Below are 14,767 nucleotides of genomic sequence, written 5' to 3' on the forward strand. Positions count from 1 at the left end.
CTAACAAGAATTGCCCATCCTTATACTGAGGGGAAAAAAAAAAAGCGTAGATTGTCAGGAGAATGACTTGGCTAAATGGGGAACTCTTTGAGCGTTGATGTAAAAAGGACATAAAAAGGAGACTGAAGCAAAGATAAGCTTGAAAGGAAGAACAAAGACAAACTGCCTGGGCATGCAGGGCTCACGTTGGGAAAACAAAAGCTCCACAAGAGTTGAAACTAGCAAGGGACGTGGTGGGCAACAAGAGTTTCTGCTGCTACTTTAGCAATAAAATAACAAACAAAATGTAGAACCACTGCTGAGTGAGGCAGTGATTAGTGACAGGTGCTCAATGCTCTTTTTGTCTCAGTCCTTACTGAAATGTTCTCCCAAGCCTTTGGGCCTAGACTTACAGAAGCAAAGGAACTATCTGTAGTGCAAGAGGATACAATCATGTATTTCTTGAAAAATTTCAACCCAAGCAAGTCTGTGGGACTTGATGGGAAGCATCCCAGAATGCAGAGAGTTGGCTGATGTCACTGCAAGGCACTTTTTATCTTCCAAAGGCTGTGGAGTTAGGATGTTGCAGTCTAGGTGGGTGGAGAACCTTGCTGCACTGTGGTGCTCAAGGGGTGTTGGTTGATGGAAGGACATGGGAAGCTGTCATAAACCAAAACAAAGTTCAAACTTGATACGGCAAAAAAAAAAAAGGAAAAAAAAAGAAAGAAGTTGCCAGAGTGCTACAAAAATGCAGTGAAATAAACACATTACCCAATCAATAATATTTTGCAGATTACTATTTTTGCCGTAGTAAGTTATGGTATACTAACTTAATGCACACAAATGTTTTTAGAAGCAAGTCTCTCATTATCATGATGTGTCTAGGTGTAAGTATCAAGTTCACAGAAACCGTTTTTAGTAACAAAGTTGCACTATAAGGTATTGCTTAAAATTCTTGATTATATACCACAATATTAGCGTTACCACAAATAGATATCCTATTCTTGATTATGTAATCAAGAAAAACTTTTGAAAATAATATTCAGAGTACAAACTACTTTTAATCAGCAGCTAAATACCAAGATACTGGTGCTGATTACTTCATTGCTCTAATGACATCTGTAATGGATTCCAAGTGCTGTGCCTGATTGCTTCCCAGCTGATCAGGATTCTGCTCATCACTTCGAGCTGCTGGAATTCTGAGATTTCTTGGAGTTCCTTTGCAAAAGGCTTCAACCTTGCTTCAGCTTAATAGCTAGAGTGTGTGCTTTAAAACAGTCATGACAAACCTTAAATTGAGCTCTTCATGATAAAACACATTAAGAGAGGAATGTGTGTGGGTTTTTTTGTCCTTTTTTATTGTCAGGCACTGATTATAAAGTAATGTTATCCAAAGAACCTGACAGACATCAGCCAGTGGATCATACAATAAGCTTAACCTCACCTGACTGTAACCATGCTGCAACAGTAACTATGATACACTTTCATTAACCCTGATTTTAATATAGTTTTAATATAGCTGATATACACAAGTGATTTACAAGGTAATCTGAGATATTAAATAAGATAAGCCAAATTCACAACTGTTAAAATTAAATCAAAGTCTTGTCTTATATAATTTTTAATTTTTCCTACTGAAAAAAAGATTTTTTAATCCTTCCTTCTATTGAACTAACATGATAATGGAATTGGCACAGCAATTATTCTTTGAGAGACTGCTCTGTGGAGAAGCATGAAATGACGGCAGTACCATACCACTACAAACATGCAGTCAGAATGTTTAAGTTCCTCGAGGAAAAGAAATGCAAGTACTGGTCTTCCATTCTGGTCTTGCATGCAATCAATTATGCATTCATGCTACCTGAAAAGCTATTGGCTATAACAAATCTTAGATTACCTGTTTTCTCTTACTCATTAATGTACTACTGCAGAAAGACTTAAAATTTTGATTTTTTTTAAATAAAAGATGCTGAAAGTGTTGGCAAATTTCAATATTCTTATTATAATTTTAAAATTGAACTCTTTCTAAAATTTTCTAGAAGTTTAATCAGTTACTGACTTAACTTTTTATTTCTTTGTGGTTGTAAGTTAGAATTGCTAAAAGAGAATGTATTTGTAAGGTATGAAATCCCAAGCACAGTATTTGTATCAGAATTAGCAGAAAGAGACTTGTGCCATTTGATAATAGAATATAACGGCTCTATATTATTATTTTTGCTTTAAAACTGAGCTAGAACTGGTGCAGAAATATACTAGAGTTTCAAACATGTTCCCTCTAAGAGAAGAAATTTAGGAACTCGTTCCTCTGTGAGTCACCTTGACCCCCAGAGCTTAACATGGAATGTGGCAGAAAAACAGAAAAAGTGACTGCAGTATTTCCAAGTTTTCCAGAAACTATCACTGCAAGGAACCCGAAAAGGTTTCATTTTTAACATCAGGGGATTTCCATTTGATAAGAATATGCAGCAAATAAGTTCTTATAAAGCCAACAACTTGGCTTCTTAATGCTGTTGTCTTGCAATGTCTCATGCAGTAACAGCTATTAACAAACCCCACCAAAGAAACTGCTAATATGTATCTTGATAAAACACTGTTAAAACAGGGTATGGGTTGTCTCGCTTTAAAATATATATTCTTAGAGTTTTTATTTAACCTTTTTTGTGTTTTGAAGGAGTTTCTATTCCAGAGACTGAGAGAAAAAGGTAGGACAAAATCCTTTGAAAAACCTGTTATTTCACTTCCAAAATAGACATGCATGCAGTTTAAACTACTTTGTTTCAAATTCCTTTAAAAGACACAGATTCCGATTTACCTTCTATGAAATATTTTTTTCTGACTCAGCATTTCTATCCCCCCTGCTGTATCACACACGTCTCTCTGCCCTTTGGGGCAACTGATCAGTGTGCTAATCCCCAGGTATCTCTGCAAAGAAGAATGATTTGCTTCTATCTCAGGCTTCTATCTCTGGCTCTCATCAGTTTGGACAGAAAGACAAATGGCTGGCTGTAAAGTTGTATTTATATGTTTACCAACTCACAACACAAAGTCATTTGTATAAATACGAAAGAAGCAATGAAACAAGACAGTAAATTGTTTCAGCTGAAGACTAAAATTCCTTTCAGCAGTATATTTCCTACTATTTCCTTAATGATGTGGTAACACAGGCTTATAAAGTGTTAAAGAATATAATTTAAATCAACAAGAACTTACTAGGCGAATTAAATAAAATACAGGAGCTCAAGCAAGTTAATAACTGCTCTTTCTTGCAATTGCTTGGAAATTGCAGTAGGTAGCTTCAAATATTTATACAATGCACAGCACATACATCATACACCACAAGTGATCTCAGCAGTACAACCTATTTGATTTCTTTTACATGTTTGCTAGTAAAATGAATGGATGATAATATTTTGCTGCACTCGATAGGTTTCTATTTAAAATATTATACAAGTCCAAGACATACACTGGTAGAAGGGATAATGAAAGATCCATTTCTAAGAGAAAACAAACTTGCAGCACACAACACTCATTTATTTTATCCAGCGATCCAGCACCTAGCAGAAATCAGAAGACTGCTGGCTGTCTATAATTAGCACTCGTTCTCTATCAACAGCATAGGCCTTAGAATAATGTTGATAAAATCAAAATAGACAAAGGTAGACAAAGGTATCAGACAGAACTCTGCATTGTTTTATGAGCAGTTTGGAAATATCAAGGTAAACTGAAATTAGATTAGGTTTCTTGATTATTTAAATCTCTGTGTGAAATACCCTTCTTGACAGGATGCAGAACACCTATTGTTTATTCTGAGTTTCTTTCCTTCCCTTTCAAGGGATGCTGAAAGCAACACATGTGGAACTCTTCCATAAATTATGTCCTAATCGAAATACTTATTAAACCTTTGCTATGAGAAGGTTAGATGCTTCTTAGGAAGAGATTAGCTTATAATTCTGGGCTAAACCTGTATGCTTCCAAAATTAATGGAAAAAGATAAATCAGTAAAACAGTGTAACAGCAGACTTCACATTATGATCAAGCTGCTGAGGTTTTACGCAATAGAACCTAGCAAGCTTAAATTCTCCTGTTTTTTTATACTTTTCTGCTCTATCACTAAAATTGTATTCTGGAAAAAAAGACAGTTGTAGCTTATAAATAACAATGTCATTCAATTTGTCTTGTCAAGCAGCTAAGGTTTTAAAATCCACTTTGCGAGACACTGAATGAATTAGTGAAAGGTGTCTAATGCACTCAAACCTTGCTGGGCAAACAAGGGCCAGGAAGCACCACCTCAGGTGGAGCAAAGTATGCAGGACTCAATTTGCAAGCTCTCTTGTTGGATTGTTGTGCTGTCAGCTGCACTGCTAAGGCTGTCTGCAGCTCTGTTTGTTATCAGGGCTAAGAAATCAAAGACTCTTTGTTTAGATCTGCTTTTGAGACCACTTGCCAACTGGTAAGATGACTTTTTTATTCACTTCCAGTAAGAGTATTTATCTTAAAATGGCCAATATTATGAGTCTGTTTTAAAGTTATGACTGTCCAATTTTATAACGCACCTTTCTAGACACTCTTGTTCTTCCTATGGTCATACACACACAGACACTGATCACTGCTTTCTACAGCAACAGGACAGAATGCTACAACTTGAATTTGCTGACTTTTAGCATTTTAAGAATTTAAATGCTCGATACATCTCAGGAATCATCTAAAAACATTCTGTTTTTTCCGAACACCAAAACAGTAGGATACCAAATGCTATGAAAGAATATTGTGAAGTCAAGGGAATTAGCCTTGTTGCCTATCTGAAATATAAAGAAAATGGAGTTGTTATACTTTTAATTGCCTTACCTGGCATTCCATGGATAAGGTCTCCGCACAGCACAAAGAACTTGGGTTTAGGGTTTAGTTTGTTAACGGCCTGCACTGCTTGCTCTGTTAACTTGATTTCTTCTTTCCATTCATCATCTCCGTTGTTAGTGTCTCCAACTGCCCAAGCTTTTATCAGTCCAAACTGAGGATCTGCTCCTTGGATGAAGTAGAAAGGTCCCTTCCATTCATACTCATCATCTAAAAACACAGGAAAAAAAAAAGTGAAGTACTAGAGAAACTTTTAGAGAGAATGAAAAGTTCTATGCCTCATTAAATTGATTGCTCTTCACTTAAATAAGTTGAGTCCACTTTCATGAAAGTATAGAACTCTGTAGTCATTCATATAGGACAAATATAAAGGCAGAATTGCAAAATTTTCCTGTAAGGCGTAGCTGCAATAAATTGAAGTACATTAATCTAATTATACCACATGGTAATTGCAGACTGATTAGAGGAAAAGTATGTGAAGAATTTCGCAAATAGTGCTGGAAATTGCAAGACTACAACAGAGCACAAGTGTGTAACATTACATTTCAGTAGATTCTTTTAATACTCCAATTATTGCTCCTTTAATTAACAACTTAAAACACACACAACACATTCCACATTTTATGGCTCCACTAGACTTGTCCTTAAATTATTATTGAGTTAAATGCTGTTTGCAATACACTTTCTGGAGTTAGGGCTAATGCCACCAAACAGAACCAAGGTCAGCAAACACAAATCCCAGCAACATCAGAATTGGCAGCAGTAATGGAAAACCTAATTTGGAACTGCCACAATAGCTTCCAAGAACTATGATAAAAAGGTGGGAACTCAAAACAAAACAAAACAAATTTCCATTGGTAGAGTGAGTGCAGATGGATTATACTACAGAATTTGTACTGCTACAATCTTCTTGTATACTTGTTTCTTTGATACTCCAATACCAAGTAGCACAAAAGAAGTGTGATACATAAGACTGCCTGTAAGCACGTTACGAAAAAGAAATCTCACACTGAGAAACTAAAGCTATAGCTTGCTACTGATTAAAAACAAAAATTGGTATCATGTTCCCTAGACTTACATCTCAATTCTGAATTAAAGCACAAACACAAGTACACTGGGGTTTCTCTAGCTGTCTAAAGACATTCATTTGTGACCTGAAAACTTCAGTTTGGACAGCTGGGTCTGGCTTTCTCACTTCTATGCTTGTTACGAGCATGTCTAACTCCTATTTTGTTTAAAACATTTAGTTTTATTGCCTTGTTTTTTTTTACAGCATTTCAACCATCAGAAAGTCTGTGACTATATCAATCTACAGTTGAATGTAAAAAATGATACAGCAAATTATTTCAAATTAAAATACAATAGATAAGTGCGTTCCCAAATTGTGTTCGCCTGATCTGACGTACAGTTTGAAGCAGTTCTAGATTTATCCCCCACTAGCAGCACATAAGCAAGTAACATGTCTACCGCATGGATTCACTTCTTGTTTTCTTCCAAGTGGCCTAGTACTGGACCTTCTTACTTTCTAAGAAGAGGGGTATGTTTTCTTTCAAGGAAGGTTGGAAAGCAGGGGTTATAATTCATCTGCACCATGGATATAAAAGGACTGGGGTGGCTAAGAAGGAATGTGGGCAAGTCCCCACAGCTGCTTGTAATTGTCATCTGTTGCTATGGCATCAGATCATTTTGCCAAATGCAAACTTCTACATTTTGGTTAATGTAACCTTTAATTTCTAAACAAAATTACTTATCATCCATTAACATTGTTTGTTAATTCACGCTAGCATTGCCTTGTTCTAAATAATAATCACATTTTATAGATAGAACTCTGAGCCATTTATTAGCTTTCAATTCTGAAATGAACTCTTCCAATTACATAACTTATTCGGAGAAGTGAGATGATCCATCTATCCATGAGTTTTCAATAGAAGCCTTATGGAACCAGCTGAATGACATGAAGTAATTTAGGTTTTTATTGTGTGTGTCTTGCATGGAAAATGAAAAATATGACTGCCATAAAAATCAGCTTACGTGCTGTACCAAAGGCATTGTTTGGGCAGAGAAATCACCTCATAGTTTTTCTAAGCAGAAAGTTATAAAGAAACGAGTTAAGGAGGCTTGCATCAGAAATCCTTTATGACCTATACAAAGCAAGGCTGAAAAGAGAAAGTCTGAAATGGGAGCTTGTTATGGAGGAGTGCAACAACCTCACACTCACTAAACTGATGCTCGGGGAAAAAAAGCTTTAGTCTTTGAGCAATGTGGTGGGATCCTTAGCACCTGTCCCTTTTCCAGTAACTTGGGAGCCAGCGCTGATCACGGATGCTGAGCATAATTGACTTATTTTGCACTGATTAACCTGAAGCCAGTAATTCCTACAATAGTTACCCAAGCCAACGGAGAGACATCTATCTTCACAGGAACCACTTAGAAAAGCTAATCTTTGTTTTAAAGGACTGGGTTTCACTGATGGATGCACCATGCTTCCCCTGCTCAAGCCGTGGGGTGGTGTGGTGGTGAAGGTGGCTGCACAGCTGTGGCAGCCAGGTAGCAGGGTTGGACCTGGTCCCGCGTACCGAGGAGGTTCATGTACACTGCCTGGGCAGAGGGGAGCCTGGCAAGCAGAGAGCGTGCTGTCAGGGAGGCTGCAGAGCTGGAGCTAAACTCTCTGTAAGGCCAGAGCAGGGGCTATTCTCATTTCACGGCATTCTTTTCCCCTGCCTTACATCTATGCCAACAGAGTAGCTCTCTAGGTTTTAGGTACCTGAATGTTTCCAAGCTTGTGCACAGATGCTCTGGTTTGAGTGGGTGGGTGATGGTCATGTGAGGCAGAGGGAGAGAGAGACTGATAAGATGAATTTGTAAAGAGAAGTTCAGCACACAGACAGAACCAAGAAGTGGCAGAAGAAAGGAGAAGCAGAAGATGCAGAGGTGGAGGTGAAGAAGAGTGGGGAGAAAAGGAAAGAGATAGGGGGTGAAAAGAGAAAAACTGAAATTGATGCAGAGGTAATATACGCCACAGTCTCCTGTGGGAAAGAAAAAAATACAAAAAGGAATCAAATTTAGAAAACAAAGCTGGGACAACAGGAGAGACACAGGAATCGGGTCTACATAAATAACATTTACTTAAAATGTTAGTTTAATTAACTGGTCTTAGTCAAATTTAGTTGAAAGTTCTTTTTTTAGTATTACACAATTTATTAAATAGTTACAAAATAACAGTGAGGTTGAATAAATTTTATCTACCTTTTTCTTGCTATTTGATTACTAGAAACCTAACTAAAAAAATCCTAGCAGTATTTAAACCAGGTTGCATTAGCTTATCATTTATCATGTGGCACTTACCAATTAAGTTTAATAGTTACTGACTTTCATCCCCACATAAAAAACACTGAAGAATGTATGCAAACAAAAGAATACAGGGACACCCACTTTAAGTTTTTGTTTATCGGGAACATGTTTCAGTTACTATAAAGCACTATGTTCCAGTTACTATCAAGTACTACAATTAAAAGCAGAATATTGTGAAGAGAGTTGTACTGGTACAGCAGCACTGGTGCATATTTGCATGTGCACCAAGCCTGAAGCCCCAGTTGGAACTAGCTCCTCCAGGAAATAACTCTTAACTGCCCTTACTGCAGCTTGCAGAGCAGTTCACACAGGTTTCTCTGCATCAGTGCAAGGCAAAACATCAGTCCAGTTAAACTAAGTTGTTGCTACTGGTGCAACTTGGCTGATTTGGCTTAAAACCCCAGGAGCACTCCTGCACAAGTGCTCTTACAACAGACCAACATGGTAAGAGCGTAGCACTGAGGAACAGAATAGAAAAACATCATCCACTACTGTGGCTGGATCCAGAAGTCTTCTGCCTGTCAATTACATGATTTATTGATGGATTTCAATCTGTGTTCAGACAGTTATTAGCAAATCTTCATGCCCTGCTTCTCCCTCACCAGCTGCTTGTCAGCACCTCCAGCAGAGCAGGTGTACATAAGCCACGCAAATGACCCTCAGCTGCTCAAGTGGTAAGAGAGGCACAACAGAAGGCTGCTTGGACCTGTTTGTTGGACTATGCAGTGGATCACAAGAATGCTCAGACAAACCACCCTGTTGGTATGCCAGGGGAATGCCGAAGTCTGGCAGAAGGTTAGTAACAAACAGCTGTTTTTGCAGTGATCATCCAGTCATGATCCAGGTCCTCGATGTTTCTCTGTAAGGTTCCAATTAAAGAGCGTGTGCAGTTGCTATCTTCCCTTCAAATGGAGCAAGTGATGGCTTTTATGTGGATGACATCAAAGGCATCCTTCTGGCTAGGAGGTTCAATTTTCAAATCCATGGGGGGTCCATTTTTCAAGCCTTTAAATAAGCTACATAGTTGCATTAGACAAAGGTAAAGCAATAGAAGACAGACTCAATTAGTAAATATTTTTTTTTGCCTTTTCCCTTGCATCGCAAAACTGAACAGAGCTGAGAACACCTGAAAATTGGTTCTTTATCACTACTGGCACAGAGGTCATTTATGACTTTTTGAAACTACCACAGCAATCAAAAACCACAAATGCCAGACAGAAGTCAGCAGATTTCTCAGACAAGTGATGTACATAGGGCTTCTATTTCTGAAGGACAAATAAGGTCTGCAGAGCTGCTCCGACAGAGCCCCACAAAGCTCCTATTCCAAATCTGTTTTGTTCGCAGGCCTCCTTAAGAGCCGTACATCCGATTGCCACGGGAGAAGTCCAACTTCCGAACATGTTGCTATGCCTCAGTTTCGATAGCTTCCCACTCTTACTCTGCTCCCATGCACACCAAAGTACGGAGAGAGGATCAATGCAATGTATTTTAAGTAGCACGGACTGAAAAATGGTGCCAGCTTCTAATTTTATCTAAGGATTAATTCTGTGAAGGGCCAGAGCAGTTGGCAGCATACGCAGGAGAAAACCTGGGTGGTGCATTGTGATCACACACAAGAAGACTTCAGTGACCTAGGTGGGATTTAAGTCAAACCTCACCATTTCTAGGGTACAATAGCTATTATTGTCACGTGCCTTTATTTCTTCCCTTTTTATTCTAATTTCTCCTCAGACTACAAAGGCCGAGGAGACCATTAGAGATGTCATACAGAGCACTGCAAGCAGGCCTGCAACAGCCCCGTAGCACTGGTGGCACTTCCAGTGGCACTGGTGGGACTGTCAACACAACAAGCTCTGGCTTTGAGGTTGCTTTGGTTTTATCTCTACACTCTACAGCATTTCACGGAAACAAAGCAGTTATGAGAAGCTACTCTTGGCTGCAGTCTCTCAGTGGACGTTGCACTATCAGAGGAGAAAGGACGTGGACACGCTTGCTCAGTACAATATGGGCAGAAATAAATATGAAAAGTACCCTTATTCTGATGCTGGGTTTGCCAGGGGACTTGACTTCGCTTCTCTGAAAGATCACTGAAACAACTGAAAGGTAGATTTTTTCCATGACTCAGATTGCTAACCAAAGACAAAAAGCAAACCAAAAGCATTTAATAACTTCTATAGCATTTTTTTTGAAAGATAAAGATGGCCCAAGTCCCTCTTCTGTCTGCTTTTAAATATGAAATAGCAACAGAACGTACATGCTTCCCTGCTTTTAGCTGTCTGCCTATAAAATACCTAAAAACAAATCATGGACATAAGATTGGACAAGAAGCATAACTTTGGTTTTCTAAAAAAGCAATTTTTTTTTTAAATGAATGCCGCATTTGTGTATCACAAACAACACACAAGGCAAAAATTTCAGTTCACCTTTAAGTCAATTTAATTCCTGCAAACAGCTGTTTTCACTCCTGGAGCAGCTTAAAAACCAATAAAGTACATGCACTAAATCTTTAATAATTCCTTGTTTGCTATTAAAACATTATCAGTAATTACGGTTTCAAAAGATACTGGCATTACTTTCTGTATGTTCAAACACAGAAGATTTCAATCTAATGAAGCATTCATTCCTTTCAGCTGTGTTTTCCAGGTGTACCTTAGAGACTACCAAAAACATGACAGGGGGTTCTGCTGAATGACCAACGTAACCTACTATGGGAGACATGACTTTATGTATCAGCAAAAAGAAAAATCTTCAAAATGGGTATCAAAATACATTTTAGCGGAGAAAATAAAACTCCCTAAAGGAGTAATTGCTGTAGAAATGATGTACTGTAAGCTTAAACTACAGAGCTGTCAGTAAGAAACACTGACAGAATAGTTTCTCAAATAATTTAAACAATGCTACTATTTTTTAAAGATAAACTATCTAAAAACTAAGATAAAATAAACTAAGATAAAATATCAAGGTAGGAAATACCCCCTCCAATACAGTTTATTTGTATTGAGGGCTATGAAATGCTAAACGCTAGTCATGCCTTTATGCCCACCCCCAAATTCAGCATGTAAACCCATTGCAGAAAATAGAGAAACTTCTACAGCCCATGACTGTAGGTGTGAAGGGGGGTGGCTTGCATAATGACAAGGTGAAGTCACTGAAAGTTGCTTAAAGCCCACGTGAAAAAAAATGCCTAATTCTATGAGACTTGGAGGCAGTACTGGGAATGGAATATGCTAGCTGGGAAGCAGTTCTTGACTTGTTCTGATCAGTGTAAAACCCTGATCAAAAATATTGCTGTTGAGTTCTAGAATGGTAATCATAATGTGCAAAGATCCAACATTCATGTGAAAGCAAGAAAAAATATAAGAAATCAACTGCAGTTGTATTTAATTTCAAAGGAAGGGGAATTATATGTAATTATGAAGCTTTTAAAAAGAGCAAAAATCCTTGAGGACAGCATGGAAACTATTCAAAGACACTATCCCAGAGGCTCAGACCATATGCACAGCATTTACTGAGAAGGACTTGAGAAAAGCCCGAAAGAATCCAGCCCAACTGAACAACATAACAGCCATAAGGAGGGTGGTAAGAACAGGAAAGCACTCTTAAAAAAGCTGAAGCATCCAAAATAAGGAAATCGGGAAAGATTTTATATACTAAAAGGTTAACTTTTATAGGTTTCCAGGTTTATACACTGGTAGTCCAAGAAATCAGTTTAAAAGAATGAAGAACAACTAGAAAGAGCATAAATCCAAAATCTAATAAAGCCCTCTTTGGAAGCAGTGTGAGCAGGTAAGCTGCAGACATTCACTAAGACTAACAGATGCTCCAGACATGCAAGATGCACCCAAAGATAAAGGTGGAACAGAAAAACAATGTACATTTTCATACCCTTGTTCACTGTGGAAGAACCTGTGAAGATCTGAGGCCAGAACCCTTCCTTACAGATGGGGCATCAGACCAGGCTCAAATACCAGCAAATGATTCAACAAATAGACGTGAATACCAACAAACCACTCGGATTAGATGGCACCCACAGAATTTGAAAGTAACTGAAGGAAGAAAAAAAAACAAAAAAAAAACCCACAACCATCCAACGCACGGAGTGTTACTTCTTTCTTAAAACTGCTTTTGTACAGAGAAGCAGGAAGATGGCCAGTATCACTTCTACACTTAACAGAGCACCGAGCAGTCTGGTGCCTACTGATCAGCAATGCTAATAGAAACTGTAACAAAAACAATTTCTGCATGTACTGATTCTTCAGAAAGTCATCAACAGCTTTTAGGTGGACAAGGGAAATCCACTTGATAGTGTCTACTTGAATTTCCAACAGGTGTCTGACACAGCTCCTTACCCAAGGCTCTTACAGGAGCCCAGCTGCCATCAATGAAGGTTCTCAGACATAAATAACAGGTCAGAAAAAAGAAAGGGGCCAAGTTGCACAGCTCCCAAGTGAATCTGTACTGGCATCTATACTGTTCAATATATTCAAAACCATCTGTAGGGGCAACTGAATAGCAAGGAAGTGAGGTTTGCTAGCACCAAGCTAGTTGGCTAAATGCAAGCAAGGCCTGGTTGTGAAGAACTGAGGAAAGACTTCATTACTCAGAGTCACTGTTCAAGAAAGCTGATGAACTTCAGTGCAGAAAAGTGCACAGCAGCGCACGCAGGGGAAAACCAACCAAACACAAACTTCATAGAAACAATCAAAGCTCTAGCAAGTACTACAAAGGTGTTACCTCAATAGACAATAACGGCTAAACAGCATAGTTAGGAACAGAATAAAGAACAGGACAAAATAAAAAATATGAGGACCAGCTGAATAAACTTAGTCTGCAAAAGTTGAGTGACAGCAACATGACAGAGGTAGAAACCATCACTGGCGGGACTGAGCACATGAATACACAACTCTGGTTACCTGCCTCTTGCAGATCAAGGTTTTGGAACCATCAGACAAAACTAGCAGATTCTCAAACACGTAGTTAGGCTGTGGATTTAGGATTATTCATTTTTTTTTAATAATTTGATATTACTTATTTTTTTAATTTTACATTTGTGGTGACTTCATTTTTCTCACCAGATCTGATCCTAACTCATCTCTGTGTGACCTATCCAAGAATTTAGCCAAGCACCTGGGGCACTAAGGATGCTCCCTCCTGCACCACGCAGTCTCCCTGCTCTCACAACTATTTTCTCACACATACCAGACACCCTGCAAGAAACACAAACAGGACTATTTCCTCCACTTGAGGAAAAAATAAATCAACCTGACAACAGCTGATGGTACTGTTGCTTGTACAGTTATTTGAAAAAGTGCTGTACATACTTTCCCAGAAATTCTTTGCATGGCATGCTATAGCATTAGAGATTTTGGGAGAGGTGGTGGGGAAAACGACAGAACTTACCTAAACATACAGTCCTGTGTGTAGTCACTAAAACACTAACAAAGGTAGTGGACATCTGAAGCATGGATAAGACAGACAGAGAATGTATTAAAAAAAGCCAAAACATACAGAGGTCCCCTTCCAATAAAGTAGGGAATTTATGTGGTGTTTGCTACTACGCTCCATCAGTTACATGGATATTTTAGACCTTTAGAACTTTGAGCTTCTGGTTCACACAACTCACATATCAAGAGTAGATCAGCACAGGTTAGAGGTATAACCTCCACATCATGTGAAAGCAGACTGAACAAATGACTACTGGGGGATAGGGTGTGGAAGCATGATTTTGCAGAAAGGCTAGTAAGAAAAAAGGAAATTAACTGTGCCAAACCATAACAGTACTGGTAAATATTTTGTGTAGCTAACTGCTTGACAGAAGTAATTATGTCTGTAGGATGAAAGAACTCTAAAGCCAGAGGGAAAAAAAAAAAAAAAAGGAGGCAATTGATTTACATTTTAAACTGCAAGAAACTTTGCCTCAGTTTTGTTAGCCTTTGAGTCTTTTTTTTTTCTTTTTCCCAATCATTTAGTCATTAAAACATTGCATTGAACTTTAGACTCTTAGAAGAGAGCTAAGTAAAACATTAATATAGAGACATTGTACTTAGAGACGGTAGCTGGGCTACACATTCTAAACAACATTAAAAGGGAGCAGTCACTGAGAAAAGCCTTAATTAATATTTATTTACAGAACACCAAACAAGGACACTTCAGGAGAATGAAACAAACCTGGAAAACAGGTAACCAAATCACATTTTTGTCCACATTTAAGGCAATTTTCAAGAAGCACTCGATACAACTTTTGCCAGAAATTTTTACACTGCCTCGAACACTCCTTTTATTACGATTTCCCTATATAGTTGATGTAACTAGATGGCTTGTCTGCCATCTGTCCCCTCAGCAAATGCTTGGCATTCTGTTCCAAACCAACCAGACCATCTGCAATTAATAGATTGCCAGGATGACTGTATACATATACTTCACATGCTCAGAGTTGGTGATTTCTCTTTATTTGGCAACAAGCAAAGCCAAATATTTCCAAATGATACCCAAGAAAATACAGCAGAATCACTGGGACTGAATAGCCCTGCCCACCTCGCCAAACCAATACAACTTGTAATTTATAAACAGGTACACTGCAACA

The 14,767-nt window shown here is 38.3% G+C and overlaps 1 protein-coding gene and 1 long non-coding RNA gene across 8 annotated transcripts in view; one reads left to right on the top strand and one right to left on the bottom strand.

Moving 5' to 3' along the window:
* CPPED1 (calcineurin like phosphoesterase domain containing 1) overlaps positions 1–14,767 on the bottom strand; it is a 52,585-nt gene that overhangs the window by 37,040 nt on the left and 778 nt on the right. For 6 of the 7 annotated variants that reach the window (XM_083800760.1, XM_083800762.1, XM_083800759.1 and 3 more), the window contains exon 2: positions 4,825–5,043. In XM_083800760.1, the coding sequence (XP_083656886.1) occupies positions 4,825–5,043 (219 nt within the window). Of the gene's footprint in view, positions 1–4,824; positions 5,044–6,239; positions 6,310–14,767 lie in introns of those variants that run through there. The other variant, XM_083800761.1, reaches the window with a different exon arrangement.
* On the top strand, positions 7,603–14,767 carry LOC310882275. Its single transcript, XR_014572885.1, has 3 exons — positions 7,603–8,979; positions 9,529–9,819; positions 9,916–14,767. It is a non-coding gene; the product is annotated as an uncharacterized lncRNA (long non-coding RNA).

This window comes from Anser anser (assembly GCF_964211835.1).
Source record: "Anser anser genome assembly, chromosome: 15".
Classification (NCBI taxonomy): domain Eukaryota; kingdom Metazoa; phylum Chordata; class Aves; order Anseriformes; family Anatidae; genus Anser; species Anser anser.